This window comes from Capra hircus, chromosome 1, assembly GCF_001704415.2.
Source record: "Capra hircus breed San Clemente chromosome 1, ASM170441v1, whole genome shotgun sequence".
Lineage (NCBI taxonomy): Eukaryota > Metazoa > Chordata > Mammalia > Artiodactyla > Bovidae > Capra > Capra hircus.
This window is the reverse complement of record NC_030808.1, coordinates 68,930,739-68,950,192: the sequence shown is the minus strand read 5'-3', so window position 1 is coordinate 68,950,192 and position 19,454 is coordinate 68,930,739. Positions and strand designations below refer to the sequence as shown.

The 19,454-nt window shown below is 41.2% G+C and overlaps 1 protein-coding gene across 1 annotated transcript in view; it reads right to left on the bottom strand.

The window, feature by feature from the left end:
• UMPS (uridine monophosphate synthetase) overlaps window positions 1–19,454 on the bottom strand; it is a 45,497-nt gene that overhangs the window by 6,461 nt on the left and 19,582 nt on the right. Inside the window, exons 3-5 of the mRNA XM_005675044.2 lie at window positions 17,711–18,382; window positions 16,161–16,336; window positions 14,286–14,400 (exon numbers count right to left, since the gene is read on the bottom strand). Coding sequence (XP_005675101.2) covers window positions 14,286–14,400; window positions 16,161–16,336; window positions 17,711–18,382 — 963 coding nt within the window. The remainder of the gene's footprint in view (window positions 1–14,285; window positions 14,401–16,160; window positions 16,337–17,710; window positions 18,383–19,454) is intronic.

The window sequence follows — 19,454 nt, the reverse complement described above, 5'->3', positions numbered from 1 at the left end:
CTTGTTCAGTCCTGGGAGCTTATATCTTTCTAAAAATTTGTCCATGTCTTCTAGAGTGCCCATTTCATTGGCATGTAATTGCTTGTAGTAGTCTCTCACGAGCCTTTGACTTTCTGTGGGGTCTGTAGTAACTTCTATTCTTTTGTATCCATTCAAGCAGTCTATGTTTTCTGGTTTGAACATTTAATCCATTTACACTTACACTTTAATTATTGATATGTATGTTCATACTGCCATTTTGTTAATTGGTTTGGATTTGTTTTTGTTCATAGGCCACCTTCTTTTGTTCTCTTGTGATTGGAAGACTATCTTTAGCGTTGTGTTTGGATTCCTTTTCCTTTTGTGTGTATCTACTGTAGATTTTCGGTTTGCCATTAACATGAGGTTTTATATAGCACTCTCTCTATATATATATGTGTGTGTGTATACATACACACAAAATTGTTTTAAGTTGTTAGTCTCAATTTCAAATGCATTTCTAATATCTTACATTTGCACTCTTTTCCTGATTGCTGGTTTTGATATCAGATTTGTATGTGGATGACTCCCTATCTTTATAGGTGCCTTTATTGGTGAGTTCCCCACTCATAATTTTCTTGTTTCTAGTTGGGGCCTTTTCTTTTCCATCTAGAGAAGTTTCTTTAGCATTTGTTGTAAAGCTGTGTTGATGGTGCTGAATACTGTAAAGCTTTTGATTTCTCTAACGTGAATAAGTGCCTTTCTGTGTAGAGTATTCTTGGTTGTAGGTTTTTAATCTTTCATCGTTTTAAATGTATCATGCTACTCCCTTCTGGCCTGCAGAATTTCTGCTGAAAAATCAGCTGATCATCTTATGGGGATTCCCTTTTATGCTATTTGTTGCTTTTAATATGTTCTCTTTAGTTTGATTAATGTCTCAGTGTGTTCCTCCTTGGGTTTATCCTGTATGGGACTCTGTGCTTCCTGGACTTGAGTGTCTCCTTTCCCATTTGGGGAAAGTTTTTGGACATTCTCTCTTAAAATGTTTTCTAAGGTTCTCTCTCTTTCTCCCTCTGGGACCATATAATGTGAATGTTGGTGCATTTACTGTTGTTCCAGAGGTCTCCGTCCTCACACCTTCATTTTTCTTCCTTCTCGTCCACAGCAATGATTTCCACTAACTTTTCAGTTTGTTCCATTTGTTCTACTGCCTCATTTATCTGCTACTGATTTCTATGCATTTTCCATCTGTTTGTTCTTAAAAGCTTTTTTTTGTTCTTTTTGGCTATACCATGCATCGTAATTCCCCAACCGAACCCATGACCCCTGCACTGGGAGCACAGACTCTAACCCGCCGGGCCCCCGGGAAGTCCCCTAGCTCCTTATTAAACACGTCTTGCACCAGCTTGTGCCCCCATGCTTTCTGAGGTATTGGATCATCTTTACTTTGATATCATTACTCTGAATTCTTTTTAAAGTAGATTGCCTATCTTCACTCAGTTGTTGTTCTTAGGTTTTGGTCCTTCATCTGGAATGCATTTCTTAGCCATCTGGTTTTGTCTGATTTTCTGTGTTTGTGGTCTGTTTTCTTCAGACTGCAGGACTGCTGTAGCTCTTGCTTCTGGTGTCCATACTGTGGTGGCTGAGGTTGCTCCAGGGGTCATGCAGATCTTCTCGTGGGAGGGATGGGTGCCTGCCCACTGGTGGGTGGAGCTGGGTCTTATGTATGGTGAGCAGGGCTATCTCGAGAAGTATGTTTCCAGGTAGCTGTGGGGTCAGGAGGACTTTAAGCAGCCTGTTTGCTGATGGCTGAGTCTGTCTCTACCCTGCAGGTTGTTTGGCCTGAGGCAACCCAGCACTGGAGCCTACAGGCTGTTGTTGGGGCCAGGCCTTGCCAAAATGGTGACCTCTGGGAGAGCTCACACTGATGAATATTTCCTGCAAACTTGGCCACCAGTTAACTTGCCCCCACAGTGAGCCACAGCCACCCTGCACCTTCCCCCGGGGACCCTCCAAGATCCACGCGTAGGTCGGTCCCAAGCTCTTATGGAGTCATTGCTTTCCTCTGGGTCCAAGTGCATGTGAAACCTTGTGTGTGCCCCCCAAGAGTGGAGTTTGTTTCCTCAGTCCTATGGAGCTGCTGCCCTCAAGCCCACTGACCCCTGCAGTGGAAGCTCAGAATCGAAACCAATGGACCACCAGGGAAGTCCTCCAGCTTTTCACTAGACATTTATTGTATATCAGTTTGCACCTCCATTCATAGCCAAATACTCTGGGGCTCCATGTCTAGCGTCAGGAAAAGGAGGCTGGGGAGCCTCATGTGGGGCTCAGAACTCACTCCTATGGGAAACCTCTGCGATGTAATTATTTATTTATCACCCACCTGGCAGGTATGAGCTTTAATTAAGGTATAAGCACCCCTCCTACCATCTATTTGTGGCTCCTTCTTTATCTTCAGGTGTAGAATATCTTTTTTGGTAGGTTCATGTCTTATTGTTGTTGATGGCTGTTCAGCAGTTAGTTGTGATTCTGGTGTTTTCGTGAGAGGTGAGCTTAAGTCCTTCTACTTCACCACTTTGTCTCCACCCCTGGCAAATCTTTTGAAGTTTGCAAACACATAGTCCTGCAGGACTGCAAGCATTAAGTCCTGCTGGCCCCCAGGTAAGTTCTTTATTAGGTGATAACAGCTGCAGTGAGGCACAAGGAGAGCACAAAGATGGTGTCCACCAGAGTATGCTCTCCTGAAAGCACCCTCTTTAACACAAAGACTGAGCTGCTGGGGGTGGTGGCTATTTAAGAACTCCCTCTCTGTTGATGATAGTTCAGTGAAACCTGCAAGTGTAACCCTCGCTGGTCACAAGAACCAGCCCATTCAAATATATCCCTCAATGGAAGCTGTAAGAACCAGGGTCCCAATCAGGGATGTAAGTAAGTTCCTCTTTGGGAGATAACAGTGAGCTGGAATGTGGCAGAGAGACAGCACAATGATTGTGTCCACAGCCTCTTCTCCCTGAGAGGATTTCCACGAGGCCACTAGCTATCTGCCCCACAGGCCTCTTTCACACACCCTCTTTGTGGGTGCTATCTGCAGTGTTGGGGTGCCAAGTACTGTCTCTACAGCTCTTATTATCATGGGACCAAACATAAGATCCCCTGACCTTCAGAGCCCAAGAATCAAGGGGTGTTCTTTGGGCAGCAGCTGCAAATATCAGGGGACATGTAAACACTCCTTCCAGGAGATAATGGTGTTCATCAGCAGTTCAGCAAAGGGATAGCGTGAAGATGGTGCCCACTGGTCTCCACCCCTGGAGGGAATTCCCACAAGCTCTTGGAGGTATGTGTTAAATTAGATGCCTACCCCTTAGATCAACTCTTAAATATTAGCAGTGAGCTTTTACTTCAAGTCTGAGGACAGGCTGCCTCTGAGTTGGGCCCTGAGCCAGGTAAGTCTCAGATTACTAGTCTTGTGAGTCTTGTGGACACGAGCCCAATTGGGTTTCAGAGCTAGATGTTTTGGGGGCTCATCTCTCAGGTCCAAGTTTTTAAAAAGTTGCTATGCCTGATGTGTAGTTAAAACCCTTTGCTCCTCAGAAAAAGCTCTGGGTTTTGAGTTCCACTTTGCATCTGGGTCTCCATACCAGGAGTGAGGACCCATATCAAGATGGTTTTTCTTGTTTGCTTAATGTACAGTGCTCAGACAGCTCTTAGGTTTTATCAAGAGGAAACTGTTACACAGGTAGTTACAGACTCAGCATGTCTGGGAGGAGGTTGGCTCAGGATTAGCCTACATTGCCATCTTGAACCAGAACCCCATTTTTTCCTTCCTTTTAAATTCTGCTGTTCCAGAAGCCTTCTAATAAGTGGCATATCATTATCTTTCAAATCCAAGATGCTTTAAAAATCCCATATCCTAACTGTACTATCTACTTGAAAAACTATGGCAGCTTCCAATAAATGTTACTAACAAGCCAAGTACTTTACACACATTATCTCATTTAAGCCTTTCAACAGCTCTGAGGTTCAGAGTTATTGTTATCATGGACCAAACACTGAGGTTCAGTGTTGTTATCCACATTTTTACAGATCAAGAAAATGAGACCTAAACAAGGGAAGTGATTTGTCTAAAGATACTGTAAGGGCTAGGAATCCAAATCCAACCTACTCACAAAATGTTTAGCACAAATATAGAGTTTAAAATAAAAACCGTCAAGTACTTTCTTATTTAGTGGCTAAGTTGTGTCCGCCTCTTCTGTCACTGGATGGACTGCAGTCCTCCAGGCTCCTCTGTCCATGGGATTTCCCAGGCAAGAATACTGGTGCGGGTGAACATTTCCTTCTCCAGGGGAACCTTCCTGACCTAGGGGTTGAACGTGCTTGGCAGGTGGATGCTTTACTACTCATCTACCTGAGAAGTCCATCAAGTTACTAGAGCAACTCTTTACTCAGTCGTGTCCGACTCTGAGACCACAGGGACTGCAGCACGTAAGGCCTCCCTGTCCATCACCAACTCTTGGAGTTTACTCAAATTCTGTCCATTGAGTCAGTGATGCCATCCAGCCATCTCATCCTCTGTCGTCCCCTTCTCCCGCCTTCAATGTTTTCCAGTGGTCAGTTCTTTGCATCAGGTGGCCAAAGTATTGGAGGACTGATATATTCAGGACTGATTTCCTTTAGGATGGACTGCTTGGATCTCCCTGCAGCAAAGGGACTCTCAAGTCCTTTCCAACACCACAGTTCAAAAGCATCAATTCTTCATTGCTCAGCTTTCTTTATGGTTCAACTCTCATATCCATACATGACTACTAGAAAAGCCACAGCTTTGACTAGACAAACCTTTGCTGGCAAAGTAATGTCTCTGCTTTTTAATATGCTGTCTCGGTTGATCATACTTTTCTTCCAAGGAGTAAGCAAGCGTCTTTTAATTTCATGGCTGCAGTCACTATTTGGGGTGGGGGGGCTCCAAAATTACTGCAGATAAAGTCTCTCACTGTTTCCCCATCTATTTCCCATGAAGTGATGGGACCAGATGCCATGATCTTCGTGTTCTGAATGTTGAGCTTTAAGCCAACTTTTTCACTCTCCTCTTTCACTTTCATCATGAGGCTCTTTACGTCCTCTTCACTTTCTGCCATAAGGGTGGTGTCATCTGCATATATGAGGTTATTGATATTTCTCCTGGCAATCTTGATTCCAGCTTGTGTTTCTTCCAGTCCAGCATTTCTCATGATGTACTCTGCTTATAAGTTAAATAAGCAGGGTGACATTATACAGCCTTGACGTACTCCTTTTCCTATTTGGAACCAGTCTGTTCCATGTCCAGTTCTAACTGTTGCTTCCTGACCTGCATACAGATTTCTCAGGAGGCAAGTCAGGTGGTCTGGTATTCTCATCTCTTTCAGAATTTTCCACAGTTTATTGTGATCCACACAGTCAACGGCTTTGGCATAGTCAGTAAAGCAGAAATAGATGTTTTTCTGGAACTCTCTTGCTTTTTCCATGATCCAGCAGATGTTGACAATTTGATCTCTGGTTCTTCTGCCTTTTCTAAATCCAGCTTACACTTTTGGAAGTTCACAGTTCACGTGCTGTTTAAGCCAGGCTTGGAGAATTTTGAGCATTCTTTGGGACTGGAATGAAACCTGCTGTTTTCCAGTCCTGTGGCCACTGCTGAGTTTTCCAAATTTGCTGGCATATTGAGTATAGCACTTCTACACTATCATCTTTCAGGATTTACAATAGCTCAGCTACCGTTTCTGTCCTTTATTGTGCCCATCTTTGCGTGAAATGTTCCCTTGGTATCTCTAATTTTCTTGCGATCTCTAGTCTTTCCCATTTTGTTGTTTTCCTCTATTTCTTTGCATTGATCACTGAGGAAGGCTTTCTTATCTCCCCTCGGTATTCTTTGGAACTCTGCATTCAGATGCTTATATCTTTCCTTTTCACCTTCCGCTTCTATTGTTTTCCAGCTATTTCCCCAGCAAGATGGTAGGCGCTGGAGTGACTCTGAGGAGATACCCCATGTCCAAGGGTAAAGGAGAAGCCCCACCAAGATGGTAGGAGGAGCGAAATCACATTTAGAATCAAACCCCATACCCGCCAGAGATGCTCAGAGGGCTCAAACATACCTGGTGCACACCAGGACCCAGAGACTGAGACAGAACTGTGTGTGAGTGTCTCTTGAGGAGGTACGGGTCAGCAGTGGACTGCCACATGGGCTGGGTACAGCAGCCTTGGTTATGGCATAAGCCCTCCTGAAGGAGGTCGCCATTAACCCCACCATAGAGCCACCAGAACTTAACTTACACAGGACTGGGAAGCAAACTCTTGGCGGGCACAAACAGAATGTTGTGAGCACCAGGAGAAAGGAGCAGTGACCCCACGAGAGACTGACCCAGACTTGCCCGGGAGTGTCCGGGAGTCTCTGGTGGAGGCATGGGTCAGTGGTGGCCTGCTGCACGGTTGGGGCCGCCACGGGACCTTTTGAAGAAGGTTGCCATTATCTTCATTACCTCCACCATAATTTGGCCTTGGGTCAAATGACAGGGAGGGAACTTGGCCCTGTCCATCAGAATAAGACCCAGCTTCCCCCTCAGTCAGTCTCTCCCATCAGGAAGCTTCTGTAAGCCTCTTATCCTTCTCCATCAGAGGGAAGACAGACTGAAGACCACAGTCACAGAAAACTAACCAATCTGATCACATGGACCACAGCCTTGTCTAACTCAATGAAACTATGAGCCATGCCGTGTGGGGCCACCCAAGATGGATGGGTCATAGTGGAGAGTTCTGACAAAACGCAGTCCACTGGAGAAGGGAATGGCAAACCACTTCAGTATTCTTGCCCTGAGAACCCCATGAAGAATATCAAAAGGCAAAAAGATGAACTCCCCAGGTCGGTAGGTGCCCAATATGCTACTGGGGATCAGTGGAGAAATAATTCCAGAAAGAGTGAAGAGATGGAGCAAAGCAAAAACACCACCCAGTTGTGGATGTGACTGGTGATGGAAGTAAAGTTCAATGCTGTAAAGAACAATATTGCATAGGAACCTGGAATATTAGGTCCATGAAGCAAGACAAACTGGAAGAGGTCAAACAGGAGATGGCAAGAGTGAATGCTGACATTTTACGAATCAGTGAACTAAAATGGACTAGAATGGGCAAATTTAACTCAGATGACCATCATATCTACTACTGTGGTCAAGAATACCTTAGAAGAAATGGGGTAACCATCACAGTCAACAAAAGAGTCTGAAATGCAATACTTATCTGTTCATTTTCAAGGCAAATCATTCAATATCACAGTAATCCTAGTCTTTGCCCCAACCAGTAATGCTGAAGAAGCTGAAGTTGAATGGTCTTCAAGACCTATAGGACCTTCTAGAACTAAAACCCAAAAAAGATGTCCTTTTCATTATGGGGACTGGAATGTAAAAGTAGAAAGTCAAGAAGTACCTGGAGTAACAGGCAAATTTGGCCTTGGAGTACAGAATGAAGCAGGGCAAAAGCTAATAGAGTTCTGCCAAGAGAATGCACTGGTCATAGCAAACACCCTCTTCCAACACAAGAGAAGACTCTACACATGGACATCACCAGATGGTCAATACCGAAATCAGACTGATTATATTCTTTGCAGCCGAAGATGGAGACAGCTCTATAGAATCAGCAAAAACATGACCAGGAGCTGACTGTGGCTCAGATCATGAACTCCTTATTGCCAAATTCAGACTGAAATTGAAGAAAGTAGGGAAAACCACTAGACCATTCTGGTATAACCTAAATCAAGGCAATTATTATCAAGTCTTAAATAGGTCTTAATAGTCATTCTGCTGAGGCCTACTCTGTAGTATATAAAACCTATAATGTGAAACTTGAGAAATAGCAGAGACCTTCACTATTCTCTCGTCCCAGAGGACCATCTACTTTTTTTTTTTTTTTTTGGTTAACCTGCAATGTTTTTTGTTCAAAGTACTTAACTGAAAACAAAACCCCAAAAAGGATGTCTTTCATTTTAAGTGTTTATAAAAAACAATTAGTTCTGTCAAGGTTAATAGGTATCCAACAGTTGAAGTATTTCAGGATTTAAAAGCAACTAAGCTTTACCAAATCTATAGTCTCATTCATTATGTTCTCAATATTATCATTCCATCCACAGAAACACCAATTCTTGCATCTGCTCCTATATAGTGTATTTATCCATCCTGTCAACACTTGTGTATTTATAGAACATTTATGATGCACAGGGGTACTGTGCTAGAGTATATGCATTCTTCAGAAAGAGATCTCATCCTCAAAGGGTTTCTAGCCTAATAAAAATATTCCAAATACCCTACAGGTGCAAAATATATGTACAACAATGTTAAGTTTATAAAAAGTTCAAGTGTATCCACAGTGAAATGACTGAACATATTATAGCCCAGTTGTAACTAGGATACACTAAGGGGTTGTAAAAAAGGTAACTCTAGATGTGGAAACATAACAAGCAGCACATACACAAGTCACTTCAGTCATGTAAGACTCTCGTTTCCCCATGGACTGTAGCCGCCAGGCTCCTCTGTCCACGGGATTCTCCAAGCAAGCATACGGGAGTGGGCTGCCATTCCCTTCTCCAGGGGAATCCTCCTGAGCCAGAGACTGAACCCATGTTTCTTATGCTTCCTGCATTGGCAGGTGGGTTCTTTACTGCCAGCACCACCTGGGAAGCCCCACCTCTGGGTGTGGAAACATGGGCTGGCACATACACAAACATTCTCCATACTCTAAGAAGCAGAGCTGCTTGCATCTTAAACAGTTTTGCTGAGAACCAGATGCTCATAGTTCCAGTCTTAAGGAAAGAGATAGAAAGTGGAATAAACTCCCATACTTGTGATAAGCAAGGTTTCTCATACAATAACTAATTCAGGAAAAATATTTCCAGATCACCATTTCTTCCCCATTCAAACCAGAGTGATCCAGACGGAAGAAATGTGAAGTTTGCCTCCTCCCACAAATACATCAAAAAATACATCTACACATGGAACAAGTCTCACAGAATACCTACAGAATGCTGGCAGAGGACATCACACTTCTGAAAGGACAAAAAGAATCTCCATATAACCAGGTGGGACCAAAAAAAAAAAAGGAATCTGGGCAGGACCTGCACCCCTTGGAGGGAACCGTGAAAGACCAAAGGCTCCCACACCCTCCTGGTGGGAAGAAGGGGGACTGAAAATATATTTTAAAGTATTTCTGAAAACTTCCCAAACTAAAGAAGGAAATATATCCAGGAACAGGAAGCACAGAGGGTCCCAGACAGAGCTACACCAAGACATGATTAAGATGGCAAAAGGTAGCATTTTAAAGGCAGTAAGAGAAAAACAATAAGCTTACAGAATTACAGATTACAGAAACACTGCAGGCCAGAAGGGAGTAGCAAAATATATATTCGAAGTCCTGAAAGAGCAAAATCTATGACCTAGAATACTCTAGCCAACAGCATTATCATTCAGATAGAGGCAGAGATAAAGAATTTCTCAGACAAGCGAAAAAAGAAGGCAGTAATACTAAACCTATTATGAAAAATACTGCAAGGTCTTCCCTAAATAGAAAAGTTATAGTAAAAGAAAATTAGTCAAAAAGTAAATCACTTAAATAAAGCTGGTATACAGATTTAAAAAAAAATCCTGTGTGAAGGTTACAGTAACCACAATGAACAGCAAAAGGATAAATATGAAGATGTAAAAGAGGACATCAAAATCATAAAATGAGGGAGGAGATTAAAATGTAGATTTTTTTTCAGAATGTGTTTGAGTCTATGATTACCAGTTTAAAGTAAGTAGATATATGAAAGGGTTAACATACTTGAAAAACAGGGTAAGCACAAGTCGAAAACAAAATAGATTCACAAAAAAAGCACAAAAGCATAAAATAAAAGGAAATCACCAAACTGCAAAAGGAAAAAGGGGAAAAAGCAAGGTTTAAAATGGCAAAAAATACACCTATGAATACTGACCTTGCTTCTGTGATGATCGAGAGGGGTGGGAGGGAGTCTTAAGAGGGAAGGGATATATGTATACATATGGCTGATTCACACTGATGTACAGCAGAAACTAACACTGTAAAGAAGTTATACTCCAGTCAAAAAAAAAAAGTAATTATCCTAAATGTCAATGGGCTAACTGCTCTGATCAAAAGATGCAGAATGGAAAGCTGGATTAAAAACCAGCATGCAACATGTTGCCTATGAGAGACCCACTTTAGGGCAAAAGACACACACAGACTGAGTAGGAAAAGATATTTCCTGAAAATGGAAATGACAAGAAAGCACAATACCTGTGGCAGACAAAACAAACTCTAAACCAAAGGCTGCAAAGGAAGATAAAGGACACTGTGTAATGATAAGCACTCCAAGACGAACATATTTACTCCTGTCAACATATATGCATGCACCTAAGAATAGGAGCATCACTACGAACAAAGCTAGTGGAGGTGATGGAACTCCAGCTGAGCTATTTCAAATCCTCAAAGATGATGCTGTGAAAGTGCTGCACTCAATATGCCAGCAAATTTGGAAAACTCAGCAGTGGCCACAGGACTGGAAAAGGTCAATTTTCATTCCAATCCCAAAGAATGCTCCAACTACCGCACAACTGCACTCACCTCACACGCTAGTAAAGTAATGCTCAAAATTCTCCAAGCCAGGCTTCAGCAATATGTGAACCGTGAACTTCCAGATGTTCAAGCTGGTTTTATAAAAGGCAGAGGAACCAGAGATCAAATTGTCAACATCTGCTGGATCATGGAAAAAGCAAGAGAATTCCAGAAAAACATCTATTTCTGCTTTATTGACAACACCAAAGCGTTTGACTGTGTGGATCACAATAAACTGTGGAAAATTCTGAAAGAGATGGGAATACCAGAACACCTGACCTGCCTCCTGAGAAATCTGTATGCAGGTCAGGAAGCAACAGTTAGAACTGGACAAGGAATAACAGACTGGTTCCAAATAGGAAAAGGAGTATGTCAAGGCTGTAAAATGTCACCTTGCTTATTTAATTTATATGCAGAGTACATCATGAGAAACACTGGGCTGGAGGAAGCACAAGCTGGAATCAAGATTGCCAGGAGAAATATCAGTCACCTCAGATATGCAGATGACACCACCCTTATGGCAGAAAGTGAAGAGGAACTGAAGCGCCTCTTGATGAAAGTGAAAGAGGAGAGTGAAAAAGTTGGCTTAAAGCTCAACATTCAGAAAACGAAGATCATGGCATCCGGTCCCATCACTTCATGGCAAATAGATGGGGAAACAGTGGCTGACTTTTTTTGGGGGGGGGGGCTCCAAAATCACTGCAGATGGTGATTGCAGCCACAAAATTAAAAGATGCTTACTCCTTGGAAGGAAAGTTATGACCAACCTAGATAGCATATTCAAAAGCACACATTACTTTGTCAACAAAGGTCCATCTAGTCAAGGCTATGGTTTTTCCAGTAGTCATGTATGGATGTGAGAGTTGGATTATAAAGAAAGCTGAGCTCCGAAGAACTGATGCTTTTGAACCGTGGTGTTGGAGAAGACTCTTGAGAGTCCCCTGGACTGCAAGGAGATTCAACTCATCCTTCCTAAAGGAGATCAGTCCTGGGTATTCATTGGAAGGAGTGATGCTGAAGCTGAAACTCCAATACTTTGGCCACCTGATGTGAAGAACTGACTCATTTGAAAAGACCCTAATGCTGGGAAAGATTGAGGGTGGGAGGAGAAAGGGACGACAGACGATGAGATGGTTGGATGGCGTCACTGACTCAATGGACATGAGTTTGGGTAAACTCCGGGAGTCGGTGATGGACAGGGAGGCCTGGTGTGCTGCAGTTCATGGCATCACAAAGAGTCGGACACGACTGAGCAACTGAACTGAACTGAATATAGGAGCACCTAAATACATAAATACTAACAGGAGACTTTAGCACCAAACTCACAACAATGGACAGATCTTGTAGACAGTCAGTGAGGCAACAGAGATCCTAAATGATACAATAGGATAGTTAGCCTGAACTGATACTTTCAGAACATTACACATTCTTTTCAAGTGCAACACTCTCTAGGCTTGACCAGATACCAGGGCACACACACAAAAAAAGCCTGAACAAATTTAAATGGTAAAGAGGGTAGAAATTATTTCAAGAATCTTTCTGACTACACAGCATGAAACAAAAATCAACCACAGAAGAAATGAGAAAAAAAACAATTACATGGACTTTACACACAATCATTCAAAATCTGTGGGATGCTGCAAAAGGGGTTCTTGGAGGGAAGTTCATAGCAATATAAGCCTCCTCAAAATCTCAAACAGCAGAACCTACTACTTAGAAGAATTAGAAAAAAGAACAAACAAAGCCTAAGTCAGCAGATGGAAATAATAAAGATCTGAGAGGAAAAATAGGAAATGGATTAAAAAACAATAGATAAAATCAGTGAAACCAAGACTTGGTTAAACAAAAAACCTCTGGCCTGGATTATTAAGAAGGAAAGAGCCCAAATAAATAAAAAAGGAGAAACAACAACTAATACAGCAGAAATACAAAAACCATAGGACAATATTATAAACTCTATGCTAACAAATTTGCCAGCCTAGAAGAGATGAAAATATACAGCTCTTCAAAACTGACTTAAGAAACAGATAATGTGAACAGGCACTAGAAGTGAAAGAGAATCTGTAATTTAAAAAAAAAAACAAAAACCTCCCAACAAACAAAACTTAAGGACCATGTGGTTTTACAGGTGAATTCAACCAAACATATAAAGAAAAACTTAACACAGATCCTTCTCAAATTCTTCCAAAAGGCTGAAGAGGAGGGAACACTCAAAGATGTTTTATGAAGCCACCATCACACTGACACCAAAACCAGACAAGGATACCAAAAAAGAAAACTACAGGTCAATACCTTTGACGAATATAGATGCAAAATTTCTAAACATATTAGCAGACCCAATTCAACAAACATAAAACAGATCATACACCATGACCAAGTTAGATTCACTTCAAGATCACAAGGATGGTACAATATACGAAATCAACATGATACACCACATTGACAAAGAACAGTCACATGATCATCTCAATAGGTGCAGAAAAAGAGCAATGGTGGAAAACTGAAAGCCTTCCTGCTAAAATCTGCAACAAGACAAGGATGCCAACTCTCATCGCTTCTATTCAACATAGCATTGGAAATCAGACAAGAGAAAGAAAAGGTATCCAAATTGGAAGGGAAGAGGTAAAACTGTCGTTTTATGCACATGCGCACATGTATGCTAAGTCGCTTCAGTCATGTCTGACACTGTGAGCCCATGGACTGCAGCCACCAGGCTCCTCTGTCCATTCTCCAGGCAAGAATACTGGAGTGCGTTGCCATGCCCTCCTCCAGGGGATCTTCCCAACCCAGGGATCGAACCTGAGTCTCTTACATCTCCTGCATTGGGAGGCAGATTTCTTTACCACTAGCACCACCTGGGAGAAGGCAATGGCACCCCACTCCAATACACTTGCCTGGAGAATCCCATGGATGGAGGAGCCTGGTGGGCTGCAGTCCATGGGGTCGCTAGGAGTTGGACATGACTGAGCGACTTCACTTTCACTTTTCACTTTTATGCACTGGAGAAGGAAATGGCAACCCACTCCAGTGTTCTTGCCTGGAGAATCCCAGGGACAGGGAGCTTGGTGGGCTGCCGTCTATTGGGTCGCAGAGAGTCAGACACGACTGAAGCGACTTAGCAGCAGCAGCAGCATACACACATACACACACCTATAACTTAATCACTTTTCCGTACAGCAGAAATTAACACAACACTGTAAATCAACTATATCTCAATAAAAAGCTAACACAAAAAAGCAGCTTTATTGAGCTCCACAGGACATTAACCTAGATCATTCCTTTATTAACTCAAGACTATCAGTGAGAAAGCTCGCAGTTTTTCAGCCGCTGCAGTTGTATTTGTAAGACTGCTAAGTGTGTTATGTGTTCAGATAAGTCTGGAAGACATGACAGAACCATGTACGTCCACACTGAAAAGTCACAATAAACATTAGCACAACAAAGACTCCGCAAAGTCCTAAACAAATGTCTGATTCTGTTTACAGGATTCCTCCTTGAGCACAGAACACCTGTTTTTTGGCAGTATATTAAAAATATCAGTTGGGAAACAATTATCAGCTTCTAGGCATACTTCAATAAAAAGTAACCTTCTAGATTTTCATCCTAAAATTAGACTGCAAGCTATTTTTGTACATCTAGGTTTTATTTTGCTGACTTGGAAAAAGAAGCATTTTAGAGGAATCATTACCAATCAATAGGCTTACCTCCCGCTTCTAACTGAACTCCTGGAGTCAAGTGAATAAATTCTGGTTTCATGCTTACTCGGGAGCCAGAAATAAAACCAACCACAAATTCAGAATGTTCTTCAGCCATTTTCACCTAAATGGAATGTAATAAGCAAATGACAAGACAGCAGTTAACCACACCAAATGTAAGAAACTTTGCTATCTTATAAATGTATTTTCTCATGTCATATTAAACTCATATCTAAACGGGTAATCTTAGATATGAATCTACATAACTTGCTCCACTAAGACCCTAAAATAACTCCTCCTATCCCCTTCTCCCATAAGCAAACACTAAAAACACTAAAAATCCTATACTGTTTGCATCGAAAATCTAGTTGCTCCATTATTACCTTTTTTTAATAATGTTTAGGGACCTACCTACTTCCAAAAAGGATATATCATACCCTAGAATACATTTATAATGATATAAAGCTACACTGAAGTCTTACTGCCCATCTGCATAGATATCCAAGGACAGCCACCACATAAAAACAGCTGTGCTATAAAGAGCTAGCTGAAGAAATCTTACCTCCACAGCTTTCCCTATACTTTAACACTGCCTCCACAATTTCTCTTCCATTACCTCACATCTTTAGGAGATTCCCTAGGTCTGCCTAACTTTCTTTTTCCCCCTGCCTAGCTTTCTAATTTGGTTCTTCCCTGAGGCCCAGAGTGTTTCATTCTTGCTACTAAGTACTACCACCTACCAATAATCAATGTATTGTCCTTGAGCCAGATCCAGAATGCCAAACATTAACACTGACTCATGGACCCTCTGCTAAGGGGGAAATCACAGACATTTATGGTCAAATCAAGGGTGGGGTTATTTAAAACCTGGCCCTAGGGCCATGTGAGTTTTTCACAGTTCCACAACCTTTGAAATATGAAAAATAAATTCCCATGTAAAAATGAAAATTTTATTAAAACTTCCTACTACTTTAAAAAGTAGTCTTTAAAATATATGCAAATCCATCTCATCTTTCTAGGTGACTATCCAACTATGAAACCTGCCCAGAGGAGAATGTGAAGAGGAACTTTATGACCGGATGATTCTCCATCACTTATTTTGTTCTGGTGTGCAGGGGGTGGAGCTGGCTATGGTACATTAGAACATGTATGGTTCTGTAAGAACTTCCCTGGTGCCTCAGTCGGTAAAGAACCCACCTGCAATGTGGGAGACCTGGGTTTGATCCCTGGGTTGGGAAGATCCCCTGGAGAAGGGAATGGCAACCCACTCCCATTCTTGCCTGAGAATCCCCATAAACGTAGGAATCTGGCGGGCTGCAGTCCATGGGGCCGCAAAGAGTTGACCACGACTGAGCAACTAAGCAGACACATGAGAATTTTTAATAATGGGGAGTTTACTAGATGAAATACCGTGTCTGGACTCTAGTTAAGAGCTCTCCTATAGAACGCCAATCAATACCAAAGAAAGACAACCCACTTCATGGGCTGCTGTCATGAGAATGTGCATCTTTGTGACTCAGGAAGATTCCAAGAAACTGGAAAAAAGCTCTCCAATTTCAACTCATGGTGAGATGGGAAAAACTCTATCTTAAAGGCCAGGTACATACAGACACATATGCTTATTTGACCCAGTGTCTGTGTTTCAGTGTTTCTCTTGTAGCACCATTCAAATCTCTTTAGTGCCTGCTGTAAGACATAAAAGGCTACTAACCATCAGTGCATTCTAGCCAACTAGTATTAATGCACTGTCACAGTAACAGCAGCTGATCTGTTGTTTTGGGCAGCAATTCCACAGACCCCAAATGAAGGTGTTTTCTTTCCCTGTAACATCTAGTGTCACAGTCCTGGCCTCTCTTGCCCCAGTCCCTCTCCTCTGTCACTTACTGCTGCCTCAGTGTAGCTCCCAGTAGCCAAGGTGCCCGCAGAGCTCATTTCTGCAATAAGCAGGCATGCCCGATGCAGCGGCAGGCCGACTTCTCCCAGGCCTTTCACAACTCCTGAGCCGGGCACGACATGAGCATTTACAAGATCTGCCCAGGAAGCTATTTTAAAGACCCCACCTAAGAAAGGGAAAAAAAGATGTTTGTCAATTTTCAAACAAAAACCTTTAACTTTTAACTCAACCAACCATCTACAATATGGAAATAATCTAGTAACATCTAATGAAACAGTGAAGCACTTCAAGAATTTGAGTAATTATCAGTGGACCTATTTGTGAAAAATGCATCTTTCCATCTGCTTAGCTAGTTGAGAAATAAGGAGAAAAAAATCTTGTAAGCTCTATACTTAGCAAAACTGGCTGTTTTTCTTTGCAGGCTGATGTTTGTGACCACCAGTAAGATTTATGCAACTGGAAAGGGACTCCAGTGAAGACAGGTGTATTGAGGTCAAAGACAGCAAACTGAAATTCCTCTGAAGATGACAGATTTTCACTCTGTAGGGATATCTCAGGAACTTATCATCTCTTAAATCTTCTTCCTGTTCCTTAGGTCTCACTAGCTCTTCAAATTTCAATAAAGCAATTGTATTCATTTTAAAGGCACAACAATAACTCAAGTTGATTTTTGAAAAAACTATATGCAAACTTGTAGAAAGCTTGTATAACTTTTTCAACAGTCAATATCTTAAGCATATGAAGTCATTACAAACAAAGCTATCCTTAAAGAAGTAGCTTAAGAATATGCATGTATTACTTTAAGAAAAAATTATCTTAAAAGATGCTTATTAAAGAACATAAAATGTCTGTTGTAAGGTTAAGTGAAAACAAAAAAGCATTACATAAATACGACAAATTTGCATAGATGAATGGGTAAAAGAAGCATTTTTACTAATGTATGCGCTACTCTGAGTTCCTATTTAACACTTTTAAAAAAGGATGTGTAGCAACAGATCTTTTTCTGCTAAAAATAAATCTTACCACTTTATACTACTTTTTCCTTATTTTCTGTACCTGCAACTTCCCTTCTCCAAAGATTCAGAACTGTGTTTTGTTCTGCCAGGGCCAACACCTGTCATTTTTGCCTGCCTAAAACCCATGTCCCTTTCTTCTGGCATCAGAACAGCCATTTTCTTTAGGAGAATTAACCCTGTACCTCAGGTTTCAAGAAGTTTATGTAAAGCTAATAGCCTCAGATCACCAGGAGCAAGGTGTAGTACCCAAGTGAGTTAATAAAGGTATTCTATACCCAGCCTGAGTGATTGGTTTGGGGCAGGCATGAGGAATGTGCCTACCTGAGAAAGAAGAGAGAAGAAAGCAGAGCTGAGACTTGAGGAGAAAGTAAGCCTGAAAGATACCACTTGAGCTCCTAGATCCAACCACGCTTGACAGGCTGTTCTACTGCTGGACTTTGTCACGTGAGCCAATACTTTTCCTTTTGTTCTTCAGCCAGTTTAGGCTGGATTTTGATTCTTGTTGGTTCCTGAATAATGCTTACCTTCATACTGCTTTTTTACTGTGTTTCCTATGTCCGCAAATTTCCGGTCTTCAAATATTAGAAACTCATGGCGTTTTGCCAGAGTGGTTAACTCCTTCATCACATCCAGAGTAAAATCATTCAAAATATCCACATGAGTCTTAAGCAAGCAGATTCTGGGTCCCAAAGCATCTGCTAGCTGCAGCAGCTCTCTGGACTCTGAAATATCAGCAGACAGACACAGATTGGTCTCCTTCTTTTGCATAAGCCTGAGAAGCTTCGATGCAACCGGGTGGATCCCAGGCAGCTCTGCACGTGCACCAAAACTTAGTTCTTTGGGTTCTTTCTTCACAGAAGGGAGAGAACCATTAGGATTGGCTGCCACAAAAACATTCTCCTGAATAAATCTCTTCACTCTCTCCACCATCTCAGCATTGATTTTTTTCTGTTGCTCAAGAATATCCAGCATTTTGGACAACGTGCACACCGAGTGGAGGCGAATCCCATGGGCCTGCAGCTTGTCCTTGCCTCCCTGCTCTCTGTCCAGCAGCACTATGGCATCAGTGACCTTCAAGCCTTCCTTCTGAAGAACCTCAGCAGTTTCCAAAACACTAGATCCGCTGGTGACAACATCTTCAATGATCAAACAGGTTTCTCCTGGATTAACAGCCCCTTCTATAAGCCGTTTAGTACCTGGAAAGGAAAAAATTATGTTGATTCCATTTTAAAATTATGTATTTCAACCAACTCAAGATGTATCTATAGTATAAATTTGGCATGTATTTATGAAAAGGTGGATAATCTAAATTATACTTTCTGATAATCCACTTTGGAAATATATTTTTTAAATTTCTGATGAATCTTCAATGTGCTATGATTTACTATTTTGTTCAATGTCTCTATTTCAAAACTGTCAAAGTTACATATACAGAATATTTACAGTAAAACTAGCCAATTATTTAACTTTGTAAAACATCACAGTGTGTTTATGATTAAAATTTCAAATATGGGGTTTCTTTAGGCTAGATCACCTGGACTGGTGAAAGTTATTAAAGAATAGCACAATATAATCAATGAAATCATCCCTTTTTCCATTAACAATTTCTTTATTCAAGATCAGCAAAACAACTGGCCTTTTGAGTAAACAAATTGAGGAGGGAAAATATTCAACAACCATTTAGATGAATCACTACATCCTTATGAATTATATAATGTAATGTGACTAAATATACTGGCCCACTTCAATCCCTACTACAGACTATTTTCAGATAACCTACAAATTGTAAATAACTCAGGCTGTAGACTACAAAAACCCGTTTTCGGAGAAGCATTTTTGTGTTTTCCACCACCAAATTTGCCTTATTTTGACGCAGAATATATTTAGTGGGTGTCTTGCCCACTTTTAACTTTCCCACACGTACTATCTTTGTCTTTTCCCCTAACTCCTTTTCTTCCTTGAAGAACTGGCAAGTTTCACTTAGACCAGAAAATAAAACTGTATTTATAGGTATATTTAAAAATGAATGATCATATTCTAAGAAATATTTTTGAAGATACCTAATAAGGAAATAGAAATAAGTTTCCTTATGGGAGAAATTCATATAGATAAAACACTGTGCCACTCTATAGCAAAAATATTATTCTAGTTTTTTATAATGTTGAATAAACTAAAACTAGATAAGACTATAACAAATCTCCAGAAATACAGCAACTTGCCACCTAATAACTCATGGGCAATCTTGTTTCAGCTATAATTCCAATCCTA